This window comes from Barbus barbus, assembly GCF_936440315.1.
Source record: "Barbus barbus genome assembly, chromosome: 19".
Taxonomy (NCBI): Eukaryota; Metazoa; Chordata; class Actinopteri; order Cypriniformes; family Cyprinidae; genus Barbus; species Barbus barbus.
This window is the reverse complement of record NC_136747.1, coordinates 8,342,674-8,367,248: the sequence shown is the minus strand read 5'-3', so window position 1 is coordinate 8,367,248 and position 24,575 is coordinate 8,342,674. Positions and strand designations below refer to the sequence as shown.

The following is a 24,575-nucleotide window of genomic DNA, read 5'->3' as shown; positions in this document are numbered from 1 at the left end:
AACATTTAAACAGAAAAGAAACAGCTGACCAAAATCAATTATTTTAATAAACCATCGTTTTCTGCTCATCAGTGAGTACCTGTTGCTGAACAGAGCTTCAGTTAGATGTCAAACAAACTACCTACATATTAAACCTTAAGGCATAGATATGTAGAAAAAATGCTAAAGTGACACGACAACATTCACCATATAAACCGCATCCATTTCACACCCAAACTGTATAAATAGTTGATAAATATTACATAACCACATAACACATGTCATAACAGCCTGGGTTAAAAGATGCCTTTCCATTTGATCACTTCAGTAGCAAATCAGGGGCTAGAAATGACAACTGCAAACATTGATAATGGCTCCTTATGCTGATACACCACGAACTGTGCTTGAAACCAATGACTGTGCATTTACTGCATGGAATCAGATTAGTTTTACCATCCATACAGGGCATGAATATTGGTATATTTGTAAATGTAGGTTGAACAACAATAACTAATGCACAGGAATGTACAGATGGGAACATTGAGTTAAACAGTAACGAACAGATCAATGAAGCTCATGCAACAAAGAACAAAATGATTAAACAACAAAACAGGGCTCCTCAACATAAGCAGCACTATTTTCTATCATGTGGACAACATAAAAATTGTGGGCCTCCTTTATAAAGTGCGTTCGCACAGATTTGATCTTAGAGTGTGCGCGCGCTTAAATCCACACCAACACTCATATTTGTAAACTAGCTAAACTAAAAACTAGCTTTAACGTGGAAAAGTACTTAGCATCACATCAGGGTCTGAGCAGACGTACACACTTTTTCTTGTTCGAGTACTGCAGGTTTTTAAAAATGTAAGCTGTTCTTGCAGCTAGCTGTTAATGACATTAATTAAGAGTCGTTTACAAGGCAGTGAGCTTAAACCATTCAGTTGCGATTCATAGATTTCACATCTGAAAGAGAGGCATATGTGCATTTCCTGTGCTTACATTCACTCTATAAATCACATGTATGCAGATGATGTTAAGATCAAATTTAGGATGGTTTCTGCACAACATTTTATAAATGAGGCCCTGGATCTCTGTATAATTACAATTGGTTTTATGTTACTGATTGTTGCCAATTTATTTGATATGGTGATATGGCTGAACTGCAGCAGAATCCTACAGGATTCTTCACTCTTCCTGAATAATGTTCTGCAACAAACAGCAATTTCCCTTTTAACGTTTACAGCTCTTCCTTGACTCCATTCAGAACTAGAGGTTCGGATGCCTCGCGCTTCAAGAAGTTGATGAAATCCTTCACTTCACGGACTCCCTGTAAAAATAAAAAACAACCAAAATACAAAGAATGAATATTTACAATGACAAATATACAGTATGGCCATGGTAGCTGATATAAGTGACGAGAAACAAGGTCACGCTTGAAATAAACAATTACCTCATATCGTTTTGGCTCATCTTTCCGGCCAGCAGCGGCAAAGTATATTGTAGGAAATCTGTAAAAGAATAACAAAACATTAACAATGGCTAGCTAAAATCACTACAAAGTATTTGATGAGCGAGAGAATACATACCCTTGCACGTCATAGCCCTGCGGGATATCATTGGCAGTTGCATCCATCTTGGCGATTACAATATTGGGGTCACTGTATAGCTGAGACCGTAAAAAACAGAAACACAGGATGAGAAGCGATTCAGACAGAGATGAAGACACACTGATGTCATGTAAAGCTCACCTGTTCTCCAAGCTCTGTATATTTGGGCTCCAGTTTTTTACAGTGGCCACACCACGGAGCATAAAACTCAATAAGCACATCTTTCTCTGGGTCACTGACGATCTCTTCAAACGTATCTGCCACAACCACCTGACCACAGACAGCGACTTGTGTTAACCCTTGATATGAGATTGTTAATGAAGACCAAATGAAACAATCAATCTCATTTAAACACGTGTCTCACTAACCTTGACGGCTCCATTGTTTTTGGCAGGTACAGGCTCTGATTTGATGTAACGCTTCAGTCGCCCACCAAAATAGTCTTCCAGAAAACTCTCTAAAGACTTGCCATCTCGTCTGAGGAGGGACCAAATTAACAGTTAAAATCACATCATTAAATCTTCTAATGTGTTGATGTACATCACGGGACATTGCTAAATGAAGAATATTATTGTATTCAAACTATTTTATGATACCAGTCTTATTATTGTGTGTTGAACGCTACTGTTCAAAAGTATGATTTTTACAAGGTTTTGAAGAAGGTTTCTTATAGTTAGCAAGCCTGAATTTATTTTATCAAATATACAGTGAAAACAGTAATATTGTGAAACATGATTAAAATCTAAAGTAACCGTTCTCCATTTTTATGTATTTTAAAATGTAATTTATTCCTGTGATGCGCAGCTGAACTTTCAGCATCATTACTTCAGAGTCACTAATATGCTGATTTACTGCTTTAAAAACATTTATTATTTATCTTATTAATCACAGTTGTACTGCTTCATATTTTTGAGGAAACCATGATACAATTTTTCAGGATTCTTTGATGAATAGAAAGTTCAAAACAACATTTAGTTTAAATTTGTAGCATTATAAATGTCAGTTTTAATCAAACATTACTGAATAAAAGACAAAAATCTTACTGAACCCAAACCTTTGAACAGTATTGTAATAAGTTTTGAGATTAAATATGCTTAATGCTGATCCTATGTGAACTTTAATTTTTAAACAAAGAACATTTGAGAAAAAGCATCAGATTATTGTATTGTACAATATAATAGTATATAAGAATTCTATAATATTGTTTGAAAGCAGTTTTCAGAAAATAAACTGACGACACATCAGGGATCAAACGACACGATTCTGTTCTCAGCTGAAAATGAAATCTGCTCTTTTGGGTGTTGTGGCTTGTAATGGCATGTCCTAATTAGTCAACTAATATAATTCAGTTAAATATCAAATCATGTTTAATCTCTGAAAACAGGATCCTCACAGCATGAGGTGTTTGTACTCACGTGAACTCCTCTCTCATGGTGTATTTGTTTCCTGTTCGTGTCCTGATGGTGACAAACGGCAGCTCAGTTGAGTCCGATGCACCCAGACCGAACTCATCCTTCAGCTCCTCCAGAAAGTCATTACGGTTCGCCACAGAAAACAACAGGCCCTGAGAACTGAACTTAGACGCCACCTTCAGCACTCTAAACACAATCGGGACGAAGAAAGACAGGTATGTACTTCATGACTTCATAATAAACACATTCACTCATTGATTTCAAATGACACCTGTTTCTCCAGTAGTTGGAGCCTTTGGGATTGCGAAGATAATCCAAGTCATAGTAGGCTGTCAATAAATCCCTCTTCCTCAATGAATCCTTATTCTCTTTGGTCAGGTGAGGACAGATTCCAAAACTACAGAGCAAAAGCAATGATCTCAGCATGTGCTGTGTGTGTGTGTGTGTGATGTGACGGTGTGTGTTGTGTCAGTGTCGGCTCACATGTTGTCTCTGATGAAGCGGCGCAGGCCTGTTATGGACAGGGGTCCTGTGTGGTGAACCACACTCTCCTCAAACTTACTGTTCAGTACGGGGGGGCGGAAAAGAAGCACGGACCTGCAGGCAAAGGGTTTACAGATTTTAATATTTATTTTAATATTAGGATTTCATCCTGAACACACAGCTACAGTCAATATTAGTGGTTTTGCTTTAGGATTTAGACTTTAATCTGGACATTGAGTGGCCACCACACAAAGTACCAAAGTTGTTTATGGTACCAAAGTGAACAAAAATGTCCTTAACATCAAACATCAACATTACCATTAATGAACAAATCCAGCAATATGCAAATTAATGATAATTTGGATAAGACGACAATATAATTTCTAAATATCTTCTAAATGCACATGTTGGTTGATAATAATTTTTAAATTTTTGAAAGAAGTCTGTTATGCTCATCAAGGCTGCATTTATTTGATAAAAAAAAAAAACAGTAATATTGTGAAATATTATTACAATTTTAAGTAACTGTTTTCTATTTATATTAGTCAAACGATTAATCACATCCAAAATAAAAGTTTTTGTTTACATAATATATGCGTGCTGTGTATATTTATTATGTGTATATAAATACAACTCATACAGCATATATTTGAAAATATTTACATGTACAGTCCCCTCCATAAGTACTGGAACATTAAAGACAAAATTGCTCTGTTGACTGTGGAGTCAAGACATTTGCAAATATGATTAAAAGATGAATATGAGACAAAACTACAGAATGTAACATTTTATTATTAGCCGTTTCAACACATACATGTTTTACCAAATAAAAAGAAGAGCACTTTTAGAGTTCATCCCACTCATTGATGTGAGCATAAGTATTGGGACAGTTGTACATAAGGCAGATAGAAAAGATTAAAAGCTATTATTTAGTTGCAGATCCCTTGCGCACAATCACAGCAGTGAGTCTGTGACCCATAGACATCACCAGACTCTTGGTCTCATCCTTTGAAATACTTTTCCCAGCCTTTAATGCAGCCAATTCCAATTGTTGCTTGTTTTGGGGAGTTTCTGCCTTTACTCTCCTCTTCAGCTGCTGAAATTCATGTTCAATCAGATTTAAATCTGGAGATTGACTTGGGCAATCTAAGACTTTGCATGTCTTTGCCCTTATAAATGCCTTGACTGAACTGGCAGGGTGTTTTGGGTCATTGTTCTGATGCAATATGAAGCACTTCCCAATGAATCTGGTGGGATTTTCTTGAATATTGGTAGGCAAGATAGTTTTGTACCCTTCCAAATTCATTCTGCTACTGTCATCATACATGAAGTCATCAGTAAAGTTGAGAGGGCCTGTTCCAGAGACAGCCATGCATGCCCATGCCATGACACCACCTCCACCATGCTTTACAGATGAGGCTGTATGCTTGGGATCATTTGCAATTCCCTTTTGTTCTCCACATTTTTGCTTTCCCATCACTTAGATAAAGGTTCATCTTTGTCTCATCGGTCCATAAACACAGTTCCAAAACTCTTCTGGCTCACCTTTGTGCTTTTTTGCAAACTCTAATCTTGCCTTTCTATTTTTGGTGCTGGTCAGAGGTTTGCATCTTGCTGTGTAGCATCTGTAATTCTGTGTCAAAGTCTCCTGAGGACAGTAGATTGTCAGAGCATCACCCCAGCTTTCTGGAAGTTGTTGGTGATTTTACAGACACATCTTTTAGGATTCATTTTCACAGCTTTTATGATTTGTCTGTCATCAACTACTGTTGTTTTCTCAGCCGATTAGGTAGTTGCTGGTGGTTTCCAAACTCTTGATTTCTCCATGCCCTTTGTTTTTGCTAGAGCTCTAACTGACTTCCTCTTTTCTTTTAGCATCCAAATTGCTTGCTTTTCTCTCAAAGTCAGCTCCCTCGTCTTCATCCTGGTTTGTGTGTGTCATCATCGAATGCAAGATTCAGAATACAGAAGTAATGGATATAACTGATACGACACATTCCCTGCTTTTAATATCTGAAGAATTAATGCAACAGGACACAGCTGATCATTAAGAAAGACCTGTGAGGCAACTGTTCCAATACTTATGCTCACATCAGATAGAGGGATGAAACTCTAAAAGTGCTGAACTTCTTAGCTGGTAAAACATCTATGAGTTGAATCACCCAATAATAAAATGTGACATTCTGTAGTTTTGTCTCATATTCATCTTTTCAACATATTTGTAAATGTCTTGACTCCACAGCCAACAGAGCAATTTTGTCTATACTGTTCCAGTACTTTTGGAGGGCACTGTATATATTTATATTAATATAATTGATATTATATAAAAATATATTTCATATATAAACATAACATATTTTTTCTTAAATATATACACTCCCCTCCAAAAGTATTGGGACAGTGAGGCCAATTCCTTTATTTTTGCTGTAGACTGAAAACATTTGGGTTTGACATCAAAAGATAAATATCAGACAAGAGATTTACATGCCGGCTTTTATTTCCAGGTATTTACATCTGGATCTGACACACAACTTAGAAAATATCACCTTTTGTTTGAACCCACCCATTTTCATATGAGCAAAAGTATTGGAGCATGTGACTGACAGGTGTATTTTGTTGCCCAGGTGTGTCCTATCACAATGATTATTCAAACAATAATTAGCACTGAATGTCTACGCTCAGTTTCAGGTTTGGGTTTTGCCTGTTCAAATTGCATTTATAGTTAAGAGGTGTAACCAACATGAAAACCAGAGAGCTGTCTATGGGTGAAAAACAAGCAATTTTGAAGCTGAGAGAAGAAGGAAAATCAATCAGAGCCATTGCACACACATTGGCCATAGCCATTTCAACCATTTGGAGTGTCCTGAAGAAGAAAGAAGCCACTGGTGTACTAAGTAACAGACATCGAACAGGTAGACCAAGGAAAACAACTGCAGTTGATGACAGAAACATTGTGAGAGCTGTCAGGAAAGACCCTAAAACAACTGTAAGTGAGATCAGCAACAACCTCCAGAGGGCAGGAGTTAAGTGAAGTGACATTCAGCCAAGTATGGTGACCCATACTCGGAATTCGTGCTCTGCATTTAACCCATCACGCGTGCACACACACAGCAGTGAACACACACACACCGTGAACACACACCCGGAGCAGTGGGCAGCCATTTTATGCTGCAGCGCCCGGGGAGCAGTTGGGGGTTCGGTGCCTTGCTCAAGGGCACCTCAGTCGTGGTATTGAGGGTGGAGAGAGCGCTGGACATTCACTCCCCCCACCTACAATCCCTGCCGGCCCGAGACTCGAACCCGCAACCTTTGGATCACGAGTCCAACTCTCTAACCATTAGGCCACGACTTCCCCCATACTTAAGGTATCACAATCTACTGTTCGCAGAAGACTTCATGATCACAAGTACAGAGGCTACACCAGAAGATGCAAACCACTCACAAAAAGTACAGAGATGAGCCTAAAAAATTCTGGGACAACGTTTTATGGACTGATGAGACAAAGATTGACCTTTACCAAAGTGACAGAAAGGCTAAAGTTTGGAGAAAGAAAGGATCTGCTCATGATCCCAAACATACAAGCTCATCTGTGAAACACAGTGGAGGTAATGCCATGGCTTAGGCTTGCATGGCTTCTTCTGGCTCATTAATCTTCATTGATGATGTAGTTAATTATATCTGTTCCAATACTTTTGCTCATATGCACGGGGGTGGTGATGGCGCAGTGGATGAGACACATGCCTTTGGTGTGAGAGACCCGGGTTCGAATCCACTGTGAGACACCAATGTGTCCCTGAGCAAGACACTTAACCCCCTAGTTGCTCCAGAGGCGTGCGACCTCTGACATATATAGCAATTGTAAGTCGCTTTGGATAAAAGCGTCAGCTAAATGAATAAATGTATAAATGTCATATGAAAATGGGTAGGTTCAAACAAAAGGTGATATTTTCTAAGTTGTGTGTCAGATCCAGATGTAAATGAAAAGCCGGCATGTAAATCTCTTGTCTGATATTCATCTTTTGATGTCAAACCCAAATGTTTTCAGTCTACAGCAAAAATAAAGGAATTGGCCTCACTGTCCCAATACTTTTGGAGGGGAGTGTACATGCATGTGTGTGTATTAATATACACATAATAAATATACACAGTACACACATATATTATGTGAACAAAAACTTTTCTGAAACAAAAAAACATTTCTTATTATTATCAATGTTAAAAACAGAGCCTATTATTATTATTGTGCAAACATGTTGGCTTAACTTAATGTCTACTTGAGTTTGCTTCTTGCAAACGATAGAGATGAATCTGACATCAACAGCAAAAGATATGTGAAGTGCTTTCATGTTTAATATGGATAAGCCTATTTATCCTAACTATGACCCACTTACTCATATTTGACGTCATATTTCTTTCCGAGCTCTAGGTCTGTGGTGTGAGCAAAGCGGAAACTCTCCCTCATTAAACTGGCTCCTTTAAGAAACTCAGAGATTTGAGAACTGTCCGTCCCTGAGAAAAATCCTGAGAGATGGACAGACAAAAGAAAAATAATGAAATTGCATTAATAATAAAATACATATTTTCCATCTATCCATCCAAATTTACTGCATTCGGGCATTAAAATTTATATAATTCGAAATCTCGAAATTACATCTGCATTAAATGTTTTCAATCTAGAGAAGAAATAAAAACATTTCAGAGCCAATAAAAAGCACTTACCAACTATGCTGGCATCAAAGTTGTTGATAAAGTTCTCCAGGTCATGCCCACTATGCAGAGGCACAGAATCGGGCCCGGCCTGTTTCTTCATATAGTTCACGATTCCCTCTGTTTGGAAATGATACACCCACAATGACATAACCACCAGATTTGCTACTGTATTTATGCCACACATCATTAAACATACTAGCTGAGCGTGGCCCATCATATGAAGATGATTCCTGTCCGTTCCGAAATATTTTGAGCGTTGGGTATCCAGTGACCCCATAGCGCTTGCAGGTCTCTGTGCTAGCAGTGCAGTCCACCTGAACAAAGACCGTCATACATCCTTAAACCTCTGAAGAACACGCAATGCTCACATCAATCTCTACTCAATCCCATATTAACATTACTACATCACACAAGGCTCCTTAATATTGACCACTAAGATCAGTTTCCACTAAAGGAATACTGCAGGTTCAAAACTATCAACATAATCTGGTTTTACGTGTGCTGGTGATTACCACATGCAATTATTCAGACTCAGTTTGTAAAAGCTACAATGGCATTTATAGTAAAACACTTACTATGGAAGTCTATACAGAGATAGAAAACTAAAACAAACCATAAAAATACCCTGTTATTTGAAATAAAAGATTAAGTTAAATAAAATAAAATCATACACACAAAACATTAACATTTTATCTCAAGCTAAAGCAAGGCAATGTTATGTTTCTCATTTATAGTTTAATTTAATGCAATAAATGAACCAATTAAAATTGAAATAAAAAAACGAATAAAAACTAAATATTAAAAAAAAGAGACAAAAACGTTTAAAATTTAAAAGAGAATGGTAAATAAAAAGTTATTCAAAATATGAATAAAAACTATAATATCTCGATATTAAAATAACACTTATAGAGGGTTTATGTGAAGCTTGCATTTTTGTTAAAGTATTTCAATTTGTTCTTCACTATTAATTGCGCTGTTGTCTAAATCACAAGGATGAACTTTTGCTTTTTATGTAATAGCCACTTTATGTGGTAATGATTCACAACAGATATTGAAAGATTCAAATTGCTTTATCATAAATTTGTTCTAACCTTATTTGTGCAATCCCACAATATCTGTGACTATAATAAATATCTACACAATAGTGGATATTTAGATTTATCCTGGGGCAATATAATATTTATCCTATAGTGCAATGCCCCATTGAAGGAGCATTAATGCAAGTAATTTTTGTTTTCACAAATGTGTGCAGTAATTGGCAGCATGTCACAGACACTGTCAATAAAGCTTCAATTGTATGGAACCCAGAATATTCCTAACATGCAGTTATACCTTGGCTAAAGCTACTGTTCCCTTCAGGCGTGTAGCAGCGGTTTCAAACTCTGGAGCAAGTTTCTTACAGTGACCACACCTGAGAAGAAAACAGAGCAGCAAAACTATCAAAAACTGGAACAAATGACGCTTAACTTAACTAAATATGAATAAAATGACGGTGTTACTTTTTCCAAGGTTTCAGGTTTTATTAAAACCCTACAATGTATTAGCAAAATGAAGAAAGGTTGACATAAAAGCGAGTTTGATCAGCTGTATTGAGGTACCATGGACAGCGCGCGCCATCACATACAGCAGCACCGTGCACGCAGACCTTCTCTTTATTATTATTTAACAACAAAATGTTCTTAATGGCATGTAAATTAATCATTATTCTCTTACCAAGGGGCATAAAACTTCACCAGCAGGGTCTCGTGCTCAGGCGCGATGTAATCGAAGTCTGCGTCTTTGAGCTCGAGCACATCACTGCGTCCACGCGCTGCCGAGCTCCACACACAGAGAGATAACACACACAAAACCCCGCGCAACATAAAACTGTCCATCAAGGCAGGAAGATGGAATGATTTCATATTTGCAGAAACCAACACTAAACTAAACACACGCGCACAACCGGGCGGTTTCCACCGATATGTGTGTGTGAGGGGCGGGATAAAAACACAATGTGCCACTGAAGTGAGCGATGATTGGCTGTCATTCCACAGCTGATGACATGTAAAACGCTCATTGGTGGATTTCTCTGTCAATCAAAATTCCTCCTGGTTTATTGTACTATTACAGTCAGAAAAGAAACTAATATTCGACGTTTCTTTATAATAAACAATTAAAAAATGTATTTGATATATTCCTTCAAATTAAATGATATGCGCAACCTTCATATAATTATTATGAAACCATATTAATGATAATTATGACAATTCACTGTAATTTATGAAACTATTAATGCCTTTGTTGATTTAGAAACATATTTTTACATCCTCAAGAAAAATGTAACACTAACTCCACAATTAATGTCTTACTACTGTTTTAAGCTTGTGTATGCCTTCAAAATCAAGAATCATAAATATGTTTTTTACCCAAATTTCTTAATATTTGTTCAAGCACTTTAGGAAAACAGATTTAAAGCGTTACATTGTTTCTCCTTCATTTCAGGCGTCAGGTCCAGCCTGCACGCATTGTTCAAGTCTTATTGTTCAGCACATTTTTAATGTCAGTCTGGTTCATCTTCTATCGTGCCGGACTGGAGCTCTGTGTCCGACTGGCTTGTGTGATGTAACTTGCTGGATTTGTGGAACAATTTAACGAGGTCTTGAAAGCGCTCCAAAACCTAAGGAGAAAAAGGAAACACTGGTTGTCTTCCAACTATGTGATTTATAACGATCGACCTGACTGCAGTATACACTGGACTTCATGAAAGGTTACTGCACACTGCTGAGGAAAATGTTTAAGATCAAGAAGTGAATCTCAAAAAGCCTGTCTAGAAACATATAAGAATGATATGAGTCCGTTTTAAGGAATGTTATGATTTTAAGTACATTTTACTCTCTAATTTTGATTTTAGGTTGAAATACGACCTGGACATGATCTTTGTGAGGAAAAGCCTCTGAATGTGAAAGAAGGCAAACCTCGTTGGCTGTTTTGTTGCCAAGCTGGGCTGCAATGGCATGAAACGTGGCCGGTTTGGCTCCTCTCTGCTGACAGGTGGTCAGTATTACACGGTCTGCCTCCCTTTTTAATCCCACAAACAAACAAAACACAGAAACATTCATTTTATACCATGAATATACATTTAAATGTGTGCTCAAACTTCAGTAGAGGTACACTGCTACACAATAAACAGGGTTGTGTAAAGTTCTGAAATGATGCTTTGGTTTCCTTTCAATTAATTATTGTGAGTTTGACTAAAACTGGCAATAATCCACAGGATTTTGAACTGAAATGTTAGATGGGAAAACAGATAAAGAAACTACTGGTTTGTAAGTAAAAGAAACAGTTACAGATTTTAATTGTCCACCATAAGCGAGAAAATATAACAAATTTGGACTAATTTTGACATGGATACACTACCATTCAAAGTCTGGGATTGGTAAGGTTTTTTTTTATGCTTTTGAAAGAAGTGCTCACCAAGGGTGGATTTATTTGATCAACACATTATACAGTACAATTAGATTATACAGATTATAGATTATCACATTATACAATAAAATGGTGAAATATTATTGCAACTTAAAATAATCATTTTCTATTTGAAAATATTTATAAATATACTTTATTCCTGATGCAAAGCTGAATTTTCAGCAACATTACTCCAGTCACGATTATTCAGAAATCCTTCTAATATGCTGATTTACTGCTCAAAAAACATTTATTATTATTAATGTTGAAATCACATAATATTTCTGTGGAAACGGTAACGGATTTTTTTTCAGGATCCTAAAATGTTTAGAAAATTTTAAAGAAATGATTTATCTGAAATCTTCTACAACATCGTAAATGTCTCGACTGTCACTTTAGATAAATTTATTGCAACCTTGCTGAATAAAAATATTAATTCATTAAAACATGGCTGAACCTTTTGAAGACTGAACACATAATACATGTACAGAACACACTGATTAGATCTATTTCTCTCTCTTTATCTATATAGCATCTGGATTAAAGTGAGGCCATATGTGATGATCTTTGAACACTTACATTTCCTTAAATTTTCACTAAATTTCACATTTTAATTTTGCATCCTGTTTGTTATCTCCAGTTACTTTCAGGAGTTGAACTTAAGTTTAAAGGGTCTTTCCAATTCAGTTCTGAACTGCAAACAACCCTGATAACAGCAAAATAAATATTTCTGAAATTACATGATTTACAGTCAAACAAATACTGAAAATATTGCGTAATGTCAGAGATAAATGTTGCAGAACATTTCTAACCTCGTCCAGAGGACTACTTTTTTCCCATTTGGTGTGCGAGAGATATTCTTGGCACAGACTGAGCTTCCTGTGGTGTTAAATGAAGACTGTTCACTGTCCACTGAGGAAGATTCAGCTGCCTCCTTTTTTGACTCTGATGCCACACTGTGTTTCTTGGCCTTGTTCTTTTTACTTTCTGCCATCTAAGAGAGAGGATACAACAAACAATTTACATTATGAGTATGTGGTATACATACAATTCAGATGGCTTGAGATCTTTATAGACACTAACTATATAAGAAAAGTCAACTATGAGAGAAGTTCTCTTCATGTGATACCTGAACATGTTTATCTCTTTTTCTTCTTTGTTTAATGGCTGTTTTGACAGTTCTGATTGGTTGACATGCATGGTTTCCTTCCAAGCCCTGAATGGTTTCCACATTGTCTGCATGATCCTCATCTTGCACTTGTGGGTATAGCTGCTTAAAAAATTCCCAGAATTCCTCCAGCAAGTCAGTGTGATCACGGAACAGCAATGTTATTTGAGCTTTCATCTGAGAAAAAAAAAAAAAAAGAAGAGAAGAGATGATCGAATGCCAGAATAAGAAGGAAGCACTGCTTGTGCCGATTTTGAATACCTCTTTGAAGTCAGGAAGATCCTGTGACGGACCCCCTTGCAGAATGTGCACCACCTTTCTGTAGAGATCTGACTGCTCTCCAAAAGTACACTCCAGCTGGCGTAGAAACCGTCTGCTGCGCTCAAACGCCTGCTGCTCTGCCAGCTAAAGCCACACATTAGGAAGAGCATCATTTCCACCATGAAACCTTGCGTGTGTATATTTAGCCATGAATATGAGAGTACTGTTAATTGTGCTCTACCAGGCCACACTCTCTGGCTTGATCTGGATGCAGGAAGGCAGCAAAATCCCGAAGCAGCTCAGGCCAGTCGCTCAGCACAGGCTTGAGTCTCGTCAGTAACTCTAGTGATGTGCGACTTTCTGGATCTTTCTCAAACTCTGACAGAACACACAGGAACTCGTCTACTTTCCCAGGCACCATCTGCAGAACCTCATACACCTGGAGAAAAGACAGACAGAATATTAGACTGAAAAAATCACAACATAAAAATGAACATTAATATTTGTGTGCATTTAAGTATTCCTTGCCTTCTCTAGGTAAGCCTGGGCAAAGGCGACATCTTTAGCATCTCTGTAAGGATCGTCATCAGATGCATCATCGTAAATGACCAAAGGGCTCTCCACAGAACCTGTGAGTGCCACATTTACTGAGTTTAGATTTACAAGGACATGGCACACTAATATAAGATTTCTGTAAATGTGTCTGCTTAACTATTACAACTAATGTTTCAGCTATAGAATAGTTTTTTTTAGACTCCTACACAATGACTTAAACTCACTTGCAGGTTGATGGTTTGATTTTCCATCATCTGAACTTCCTTCCTTTTCAGATCTCGTCTTTGTGGCCAGATGTGAGAATTTCTCAATGGTTTTCTGGTGTTTACAATGACAAGGTTAATCAAACATCTCATACATATAAAATGCATGAACAGGAACTGCTATTATTGGGTGACTCTTATTAAAACAAGCCCCTAAAGTGAAAATGAGATATACATTTTGCATAGAAGCATATTTTGAAATATTTTTTTAAAAGTGTTTGCATTGTAACATATACTTTCATGACAAAATCTTCTTATAACATTATGTAGACATTTTTACAAGTCCCAACAGACAGGATGCTTAAATAGTTATAATATACCAAATCATATAAAATAAAATAAAAATAAAAAAATGAATAATCAAAATTATTTAAAAATAAAAATGCAACTGTATATAAAACTTTCATTCATATATTTTATTTAATAAATAATAATTGATTTAATAATAATATCAAATACCAATAACACAATTTTTGTATTATAGTATGATAATTTTTTGTATTACAGTAAAAGAAAAAAACAGAAAATTAGTATTCAGTATGAATATCTCAGAGTATAAAAAATCATCTGACCTGAAGCTCTGGCGCAAACAGGACATCTGAAACATCTCCACCTGTTTTCTCCTCCTTCCCCGTCAGCCTATTGCTGCTTTGCCTTTCTTTTGTGTTCTGCTCCTCTAGTTTCTCTCTCCTGCCCAAAACCATCTCCATGTCAGTGTCTTCCCCCTCAATGCTCGGCGTTGGGCTCCCGGAGGATTCAGAAAGTGTAAGAAACAGCTCTCTGGGGTCCTTCTCACCATACTCCTCCACCTCATTCTCAATCAATCCTCCATCATCACTACACAGCTCTTCCTCTGCTGCTGTGGTTTCTTGTAAGCACTCAGTAGGAGCATCATGAACGGATGTCATCTTTGGTGGACCTCCTTGTGGCCCATCAGAGCTTTGGAAAGTGTCTGGAGTTGTCTGTTGCTTCCTGAGTTTCAGCTCTTTGCTATTCAGAGCTGATGAGTGTTTCAAGGTTTGATCTTGTCCAGCTATCTTATGGCCAAGGCTGCTGCTTGCAAGTACGTAGACTGAAGGAAGGAGAAGAAACTGATTTAGAGGTTTTTGATGTATCCGAGCTAGACCACCTACAGAGTCCCTCTGTACAACTTTAAGCAGAGTGCCACAACACTGACTAACGCGATCTTTATCCGATGGGGTGCTGGATGTCTTTATGATGGTGGTGGGACAAGTGTTGGGAATCAGAGGTGGTTGAAGAGTAATTATGAGGTTTGACCCTCTTGGTTCAATGTTAGAGGAGACTATTTGTGCAGTTTGATTCACAGCTATATGCCCTGAAGAACAAGGATTCAGCTCTGGTGCCAAAGCAGCAGGTAAAGTGATGATTACGTCCCCCCGGGTTGCACCAACTTGAGCTCTCTGTGGAGAACCAGAGACGCACATTGTTGTTCCTACAGCATTTTTCACAGGAACAGTCCTTGAAGAGCTCAGTTCAGGTGCGACTCCACCTGGGTTTTGTCCCATCAGAGGCACATTTGACACATTAGATACTATGAAAGGCCCATTCATAGCTCTGTTTCCAGACACACATGGATTCGGTTCTGGCCTCAGAACCAGTGCGAGATGAGAAGGGTTTAAAAGTGATGGACTTGGAACTGTGATCGTTTTTGGTAAAAGAGTTGGTAACTGGTTCAGAAACACTTCTAGTTTCTCAGTTGACGGGGGAGGTTTTAAAGGCTTGGTAGATTTGGCAGTCTTGTTGTTTTTCTTTTTGCAGGAGCCAGGTGAAGATTCAAGTGTCTGAGCAAGGTCCTCAGGAAGGCTGGGAGGGTAACGCATGCCTGGAGAGAGGCTGCAATGTGCTTCTGGACCTGGAGACTCAGTGGCTTCTTCTGCTGGATTGGCAGTCTGGGAGTTTCCAGATGGTTGGTGAAACATTCTTACAAGCTCATAAATGCACTTCAGGTTTTTCTACAGAAGAGAAAGGTTAAACATTACACACATAAATCAGATGCTTACCATTTAGGAGCAATGAATGAAAAACATTCTGACTGAAATGACAAAAACAGCAAGATTATAAGCAGTTATTACCGAGAGCCAATTAGGCATGAGGCTCTTTTCTCTCTCCACTGGGGGGCGCTGGTCAGAAGGACTGACCCTCTTACAGGCCAAGGGCATGGGAGGGCATTTTCCAGTCACAAAGTATGTCTAAAAAAACATGGGGGAAAAAACATGCCATTTACCGCTTTTCTCGTGTGAAATCCAGACATTTCAGTAGGAATCCACATGATACACTGTGTTCATTCACTCACCTTGATGACATTTGGAAAGGGCTTATGACACGCATCACGGATGTGTGAATTTAAACTGATAAAGCTCCTAGCAGCAAGCAGATAGCGACAAGTCATCTGCAGTGGGTTTAGGGTACCTCTTAAGTGCTTATGACCTAGAACAACAAGACTGAGGAGACAGAGAAAGAGAAATAACATCAGTCAAAAGTGTGGTTTGAGTATCTTTTATAAGAATGTGCAACAATTCAGGCTGATGCATGACTGCAGTACCAATCTTCTGCTGGAGTAAATGGCCCTTTGAATCTAGAAGGACGCAGCTGGATTGTAGGAAGTAGCTCTGGGTAGAGAAACACCGGTCGGGTCACCATAAGCCAGGCCAAAGGAGCAGGAAACTGACATCCTACCCATGCAAACAGAGAGTAAAATTATTAATTCTAGAAAGTTTACATTTATAATTGACAATTTTTTTTTTTTTTTTACTTTAAGGCTGGAATACACTATACGACTTTTGCTCTGATTTTCCCCTGATACAGTCTGAATAAGCCGACGCTAATTGATGAAAGTCAGAGTTAGATTTGAGTTGACAGATTTCATAGAAAATCATGTAGTGTATGATGATCACAGACTCCGATTGTTTAGCTTCAGACTATGATTACAACCAGTCGGAGGATATCAAGCATGTTTGATATTTTCAGCTGATTTTAGGGAAGGAGAGGGAAGGGAAGTGGTGTGTGGCCAAGTATGGTGACCCATACTTGGAATTTGTGCTCTGTATTTAACCCATCCAAGTGTACACACAGTAATGAACATACACCCGGAGCAGTGGGAAGCCAATGCTGCGTCGCCCGGGGAGCAGTTTGGGGAGCCTTGCTCAAGGGTCTCACCTTAGTCGTGCTATTGAGGGTGGAGAGAGTGTTGGGTTATTCACTCCCCCACCTGCAATCCCTGCCGGAGCTGAGACTGAGACCTGAGACTGAGAATAGAACGAATAGAAATAGTCCTAGCAACTAGGCGCACTTTTCTGAGCGAGTTTGTCTACTTTAAAGTCTGGTAGTGTATGATCCTCAGTCTTTTAGTGTATGATGCCCAGTTTTCCATTTTGACTATTTACAAAGTCGGATGGTATATGATGCATAGCGTTTTAAAATCAGTTCAGATTTTGTAGTGTAATGCAGCCTTTAGTGTGCAATAGTGCATTTTTGTTTCTCAATCACTACTACAACCAGACATTGAGTATAAAGCAAAAGATTTTAATCTGTAGTTTAACTTACACTGATCAAAACTATCTGGCTTTAGACAGTGAAGGAAATATGTAAATTATGCAAGGACAGGCATGTTTAGATAAATTACCAGGGAAACATGGACTCGAGACTGTAGGGTCTCCTTTGGGTGACTGATCTAGTTCCTCCAGAAGAGAAATAGCACACTGAAGGTTGCAGGCTTTGAAGATGCTGGTGAAGCCATGCTCTACTGGGCCGCAGGATTGGTCTCCATGCTGGGCAAACATCTGCAGCTCCAACTGAGAGATTACGATGGAAAAAGAGAGAGAAAAAGACAGAATTAACATATATCTGTGTACATCATGGGGCGTTTCTCTAAAATGCGAGCATGTCTCACCAAGAACTGTCTGCTTGTTGAAGCCTCTGTCTCCAGGCCTTTAACCGAACTGCACAACATGTTCACCTGCGTGAGGAGCTGCACGTGCTGCAGGATAAACAATACAAACATAACATGAACACAAACAAAGTTTGCACATCTTTAAATTGACCAAATGAGAGCATCAGTCTTTCTAGACCTGCTGGATCTGCTGCTGTAGCTGTAGCTTCTGAGCTGCATTCATGGTCATGGATGTTATGGGGCTAGAGGTGCGTTGAGGGCAGGGTGGAGGTACAGACACTCCTTTACTCTCCAACAGAGCTTTCCGTTTCTTCACTGCCGCCAGCTGCTCCCGCACTGTACGATATCGCTGCTTCAAGACATCTGCTAATGGATCCTCATAACTAAACATAGTAAACATTTCACCTTAAAGTGCAATTGTATATCAGTTGTATACATTATGTGATGGTTGTGAAATTGAGGATGGGCATACTGAATATTCTCTATAATGCCAGGCGACTCCTGCAGGGGACTCTCCTCTTCCTCTTTTTCCTCTTCTTCCTCATGTCCTTCTTCTTCCTGACCCCCTAATTCATCCTGAAACTACAGGTGATAGAGAACAGGTTCAGCACAGAGGAAGAAACACAGACACATGTTCTAAGTAAAGATAGGTCTTAACAGTTGAACTACTTTTGACTAGTAGGGCCCTATGAAATCTATTTATTTTTTCCCAAATTCTGTTTTCATTTTACTGGATTCCATTATAATGGATTATTTAAATATTAATAATCAAAAAGGGTGTCTAATCAGTTGAATTCATAAAGCAATACCCGATGATAGTTTTATCAAATTAAATGGTGAAATGTTCATGAAATGAACTATGAGAGCCGCTCTGGAGATTAAGTTTATGTGTTCATGTCCTTATACAGTGAGGCGGCAGTATGTGTGTATAAGACAAAAACGCACCATTCATTCACAGAGATGTGCAGAACATGCAGACTTCATATTTCGATAGCAGCCTTTTTGCACTTTAATATTCACAGATCTGCAATTCTACATCATGGAAATCAAAGGGCCCTACTGATCAGGCAACTACACAATTTGAAAAACAATATTTTTATTAGGGATATGCAAGAATTTAAGATCTTTACTGTGTCAAATATCTCCTCCATCAAGTCATTGACTTCCTTTTCTGAGAAACAAAGGAAAGAAGGCAATTAATAGCTAAAAAACAGAACAGATGATCTGCCAATAATTTCTCTCAAATTAACTCACTGGTAATGCGCACTGCCTTGTCATTCCTATAGTCCTCCACATCAGGCTCATCAATCTCAGCCAGAAAATTGTACTCAGGGTCATCTTCATCATCACCCTCCTCTGGCAAGAGAATATGTTTTTGAGAAACACATATGAGGAAGCACATACATGGTAAGTACTTCAGCCTGTCTGTACCTTCATTCTCCATATCTGAACTCATGAGGCCCTGCAGCCACTGCGTCCATTCTCTGTCCTCAGGGGTGGAGCCAAACTCATACATGTCTGGAGTGATGTCAGGAGCACGAAGCTCCGCCTCCAGGCGCCCCAGAGGGATGTTTCTCAGCGGGCGTTTGGATCGTGTGCGAAATGAAATCAGGCTCTCCTCTCCATTAGCACTACTGAGACTCTAATGGCAAAGAGAGATTCAGTTTGAAGAAACGTTAGAATTAGCTGAGTAACAACAGGTGTAGAAAAATCACATTAACTACGAACATGATCCATTAACTTTTGACAATACAGAACATTAAAAAAAGAAAAAAGGGCAATATCATGGTTTTCACAAAAACATTAAGCAACACAATAGTTTTCAACATTTACAATAATGTTTATTATGCAGCATAATTGAATGATCATAAGACACTGAAGACTGGAATAATGATGCTGAAAATTCAGCTTTACATCACAAGAATAAATTTAAAAATATATTCTAAAAGGGAAAAAAATATATTATTTTTCAAATGGTAATAATTAAATAAATGGTAATAACCAAAAACACAAATGAGTTGTTAAATACATAAACAGCAGAAGTGAAGAGAGATGCACCTGATATGACTCCATGCATTCAGGGCCGATGGCCAGCTCCTCATCCACCGCATGGAGTTTCTCTAAGAAGCTGCAGTCTGGTGGGGCCCTGGAGGGGGCCGGTGGTGGTGGTGGGGGTCCCATTGGGGTCACAGCCGCTGTTAGATACCTGGATCTGCAAAGGTTCTAGAGAAATGGGTAAAAAACATATGTTTTTGTGCATAGTAATTGATTTGTGCTTGTTTTTGAGAGTTTAAAACATTTTAATATAATCTCTGATTTAAACTATGTTGTATTCTGCTTCTGGCAATAATTGCTGTTTGGTTGAGATGATGTTTCTTTAATTGGAAAAGGCGGAGGTAATGAAGTTATTTCAGGGCAAGAACCCATTGGAGGATAGAAAGAAAGTAATGTTTATTCAGCAAGGATGCAATAAATTGATCCAAAGTGATAGTAAAGGCATATATAATGATAAGTGTTGTTCTTTAGACATTTTTATTCATCAAAGAATCTTGGAATCTTTATACAATAATCTGAAGCAGCACAATTGTTTTTAACATTGGTAATAATAAGAAATGTTTCTCCCTTGAGAAACTAATTAACATGTTAGAATGATTTCTGAAGGATCACGTGACACTGAAGTAATGATGCTGAAAATTCAGCTTTGCATAACAGGAATAAATTGCATTTAAAAAAAAAAAAAAAAAAAAAAAAAAAAAAAAAAAATTATATATATACATATTTATATATATATATATATATATATATATATATATATATATATATATATATATATAAAAAGTTGTTTTAAATTGCAAAACATAAAAAAAATCTAACTGACCCCAAACTTTCGAATGGTAGTGTACAATGAAAATAAACAAAAAGCTGAAAAACACTGAACACTGTATTACTTTTTAGCTATAGCATGCCCATCTACGGCGGTCTTACCGGTCTAGAGCTGCTGGCTCCATCCTCCTCATGTTCAGAGTGTGATCTGTGGAGATTCACTCGACTGCACCGTGGAGAAGATGAGTTCTCAAAGTCACTTTCCAGAAGAGTCTACCAATCACACACACAAACAGTCACTACAAATTCACTGAGGACAAAATAGTATCAAATCATACAAAAATCCTTCTCTCCAACCTCCTCAGCTGTCTCATCCTCTTCCTCTTCATCAGGCCGATACTCTTCATCAGATGAGTCTTCCTCTTCTAAAGGAATATCCACAAACTGGGGTCCCTTCTGTAAGCGCATACACCATTTAATAACGATCTGCTCTTGTTCTTGTACATGTTTTATGGCTGGTATACTCTGCTGATTACCTTCACCTTTGTGGGCTTTTTAATTGGTGAAATGTTCCAAGCAGGAATGACCTACAGAATCAAACAAAAACACTTCTTTATGTTTATTAATGATTTATGTCATTTTCAGGGAGGACAATTAAAGCATGTTAACAACCTGAAATGTTAAGTAGCTATTAAATTATGCAACTAATATAAATGCCGCAAAATTAAAATAGATAACTGTAAATATGTAGCAGTATAATATATGTTACTTTACAGCTCCTATGCAATATAAGCAACTTACAACTCCTTTTTCCACAACCTCCTTTAGTTTAGAGCGGGTCATCTTGGGTTCCTGAGAGAGAGAGAGAGAAATGCGTAGTTTTGATCATGCTCATAATTAAGAGGCCTTAGAAGTTTGCATATCAAATATATACATCTTGATCATGATACAGGGTTAACCAGCTGCCAATCACTTTCCAGCAGAGCAGATGATTGCAGGACATTTATACTCACAAATACAGGAATGGGTTCAGTATCACTGATAGCAGCCTTCATCATGGCCACAACATGCTCATTGGTGATCACTTCCTGCAAATGGACAGTAAAGATGCTTAGCTTCTTGCTGAATAAAAAGTCAAAGGGATGATCGCAAAAGGCTTTTTTATGCCTGAGGAAAGATTGGTAACTTGTGTCTTGAGGAAATAGGGCAATAATATCTGCACAGGGCTTGAGGAAGCGGTCCACACTCACATGAATGATGCTACGAACATTCGCAGAGGTCAGGTTATGTTGTCGAGATTTATTTTCCAGTTCTCTGTCCAGCTCTTGGTCAATCTCCACCTCTGGTTGGATTTCAGCTTCCTTCTGCTGAGCTTCTACTTCACTGACCGCGTCTCTTTTCCTCCTCAAACCTTTCCTTCTGCCCAGTGTTCGTGTTCCACTCTTGTCTGAAAGAGAGCAACATGGTTAATGATTATTCTACACATTTCAGACTGTTTTAATACATTTGTGAACAGATGCTTACAGGATTTCACCAGTATTAAAAAAAAATAAAAACTTGAGGCACAAGGTTTGGATAATAAATATTATTATTTTTTTAATTATGACGCAAAATAAATGATGTAAAAATATAACTATAATCATTTTTTGCAGTACAACTGCAATTTGCAAAGTTTATTATTATTATTAGGCCAAATACTATTATATTAAATTTCATCATGTTCCTAAAACACCAATGGAACCATTACCCAGCATCAGAGAAAAATGTACATGCAAATGTGTTGATAAATTATTAAAATATTAATTCCCAGAGTTACAATATAGCAATATATACTAATATAATATATACATTGTAATGTACGTAAAACAAAGTAAATGTGAATCTCTACTCTGCAAGTTGTGCCATTTTAATTTCAACATTGTTTTTATTCTAAATAATTATAAAAATTATAAACTGGCAAAAAAAAATATTTAATAAAATATTGCCCAATGAATCAACCTAGGCTGTGCTTTGCATCCCTGGTCTCTATTGTTTGTTTTGTTTTTAACTCAGGCTCATGATGCTTTTGTGAAATGCACCTCTGGTCCATGTATCTGTGAAAAATCACTAATGAGGAGAGTCCCTTGAGAACTCACCGCACGTGATGACCAAGGTCTTCTCAGCGTCATCTTCATGCTTCTGGATGCATGCAGCATGCTGTTCTTGACCTGATAGCAGTCACACAAATGTTTCTCATTAGCAACATGGTCCAAGATACTGGAATAGAACAGTATTACCACAGTAAATAATGCCGCCACTGTCCATGGTAGTGTCATATAGTACTAGTACGTTCATATATGAACATAAAAGTGTGTTAACTGTCCAGGTAGACAGCTCATTGTGTTTTAAAGGAGTCTTACTGGCGCTGTCAGACTGAGGGCTGGAGGCTCTGATGGTACTGAAGTGTCTGTCTGATCCTGCAGCGTCTGTAACATCTCTGCTCTCACAAACTTCCTCCGGCTCTTCAGTTCTCGACACTTTACACTGAGAAAGCCCAGTTTTCCTATTATTTAATCTCCGTTTCCGGGACTGATCCATCTCACATTGTTATATTCACACCTGTCGGGATAAATATCATCCATCATGTAGAGCAAATAATGATACAGATGTACACGTGAACACTTGCGTCTTAATAACTCCTATTCTTTTCATTCTGATCATTATTATGCCCATTCCCAGTGGGAAACTATTTGTTTTGGTATATATATTTTTCGATATCTCGCTTTATTTTTAAGGGTAAGCGACAGCACTTGCTACAGTGAAGCAGAAGTGTTGTCTGGGACAGGAACGTTACCTCCATTAAAACTGCTATATCAACAGAATATTTCGCTTGTCATATTTAATAACGCTGTAAGGTTTCTGTGCAAACATGATGAACAATTCCAATACTTTATACACACCCGCCAACACACCGTACCTCGGCGCTGCGATGACGAGAAGCACAACAAAAGCACGTCACTTCCGGCTCCCTGAACGGAATTAGTCAATGTGAAAATAAAAGTCCCCAAGATTGTAGGTTAAGCAATTTAATTTTTAATTAATTTATTGCTTTTCCCCAAAAAAGTAAAAAAAAAAACAAAACACATGACTTTAGGGACAAACGAGACATATGGAAATCGGAAAGAATGTTTCTTAGTGACCAAGCTAAAAGGTTAAACTTTACGAATTTATTTTAAGTCAGGTTCCATCTGATCGTTTAGCAAATGCTCAATTCTAGCACAAATGAGAAGCACGAGCTTTCTTTTTATTTATTATAACAAACTCGACCCTCTATCACTAGCACTCTCTATTCAATTTATATTCTAGTTACTTGTTTTCTTTTTATTTATTATTAAAAAAAAGAAAAAAACTTGACCCTAAACCTACCCATCACACAAAACCTTTTTATTCACTCTTATTTTAGATTTTTTTTTAAATTCTCAAATTCATATTCACCTTCCAGAATTAACTTCCAAAATATTCAATGTTGATGAAGGCCATATGTGGATCAAGTCAGTAATTTACAAAAACTGATTTGCAGAAATGTAGCAAGCGCTAGGTAGAAGTTTTGATTAGTATAAACATGTGGAAAACCTGATTGTGTGCATGTTTAATTCAACATCTTCAACATGTAGACTACATGTACAGTGGGGATCGAAAGTTTGGGAACCCCTTGCAGAATCTGTGAAAATGTGGATAATTTTACCAAAATAAGAGAGATCATACAAAATGCATGTTATTTTTTATTTAGTACTGTCCTGAGTAAGATATTTTCCATAAAAGATGTTTACATATAGTCCACAAGACAAGAAAATAGCTGAAATTATTAAAATAACCACATTCAAAAGTTTGGGAACCCTTGGTTCTTAATACTGTGTGTGGTTACCTGGATGATCTACGGCTGTTTTTTTGTTTTGTGATGGTTGTTCATGAGTCCCTTGT

General features: G+C 37.7%; 2 protein-coding genes across 5 annotated transcripts; both read right to left on the bottom strand.

Moving 5' to 3' along the window:
- Positions 1-26: 26 nt before the first annotated feature.
- LOC306885540 (protein disulfide-isomerase A3-like) lies at positions 27-10,153 on the bottom strand. The gene is made up of 13 exons (XM_079442138.1): positions 9,905-10,153; positions 9,524-9,602; positions 8,388-8,505; positions 8,201-8,308; positions 7,873-8,002; positions 3,482-3,595; positions 3,270-3,395; positions 3,002-3,184; positions 1,955-2,063; positions 1,728-1,856; positions 1,566-1,645; positions 1,430-1,487; positions 27-1,306 (listed from the first exon to the last, which is right to left on the bottom strand). Exons 1-13 carry the CDS (start codon positions 10,090-10,092, stop codon positions 1,217-1,219), a joined length of 1,512 nt encoding a protein of 503 aa, XP_079298264.1. The 5' UTR covers positions 10,093-10,153; the 3' UTR covers positions 27-1,216.
- A 98-nt stretch (positions 10,154-10,251) lies between these two features.
- gon4la (gon-4 like a) lies at positions 10,252-23,625 on the bottom strand. Of its 4 annotated transcripts, none has more exons than XM_079442134.1 (29): positions 23,555-23,625; positions 23,015-23,213; positions 22,751-22,822; positions 21,866-22,062; positions 21,629-21,703; positions 21,417-21,467; positions 21,152-21,202; positions 20,973-21,071; positions 20,778-20,888; positions 19,851-20,015; positions 19,224-19,434; positions 19,047-19,148; positions 18,923-18,963; positions 18,265-18,374; positions 17,971-18,175; positions 17,793-17,879; positions 17,526-17,694; positions 16,446-16,575; positions 16,197-16,344; positions 15,976-16,092; positions 14,455-15,855; positions 13,844-13,937; positions 13,593-13,693; positions 13,306-13,503; positions 13,065-13,208; positions 12,765-12,980; positions 12,448-12,629; positions 11,146-11,248; positions 10,252-10,847 (listed from the first exon to the last, which is right to left on the bottom strand). In XM_079442134.1, the coding sequence occupies exons 2-29, from the start codon at positions 23,190-23,192 to the stop codon at positions 10,731-10,733; spliced, it is 4,875 nt and encodes a 1,624-aa protein (XP_079298260.1). In that variant the 5' UTR covers positions 23,193-23,213; positions 23,555-23,625; the 3' UTR covers positions 10,252-10,730. The 4 variants fall into 4 exon arrangements, with proteins under 4 accessions (XP_079298260.1, XP_079298262.1, XP_079298263.1 ...); XM_079442136.1 differs by having other exon boundaries at positions 21,158-21,202; XM_079442137.1 differs by having other exon boundaries at positions 21,158-21,202; positions 23,572-23,625.
- Between the last annotated feature and the right edge of the window lie 950 nt (positions 23,626-24,575).

Coding starts and splice junctions, on each gene's coding strand:
- LOC306885540 (XM_079442138.1), bottom strand. CDS start 10,092: ATGAAATCATTCCATCTTCCTGCCTTGATGGACAGTTTTATGTTGCGC. Junction 8,309..8,387: donor TGATGGGCCACGCTCAGCTA/GTATGTTTAATG, acceptor ATTTCCAAACAG/AGGGAATCGTGAACTATATG. Junction 1,307..1,429: donor ATGAGCCAAAACGATATGAG/GTAATTGTTTAT, acceptor TTATTTTTACAG/GGAGTCCGTGAAGTGAAGGA.
- gon4la (XM_079442134.1), bottom strand. CDS start 23,192: ATGGATCAGTCCCGGAAACGGAGATTAAATAATAGGAAAACTGGGCTT. Junction 21,704..21,865: donor ATGTTCGTAGCATCATTCAT/GTGAGTGTGGAC, acceptor GTCCATTTGCAG/GAAGTGATCACCAATGAGCA. Junction 21,072..21,151: donor AAAAGCCCACAAAGGTGAAG/GTAATCAGCAGA, acceptor ATGCGCTTACAG/AAGGGACCCCAGTTTGTGGA.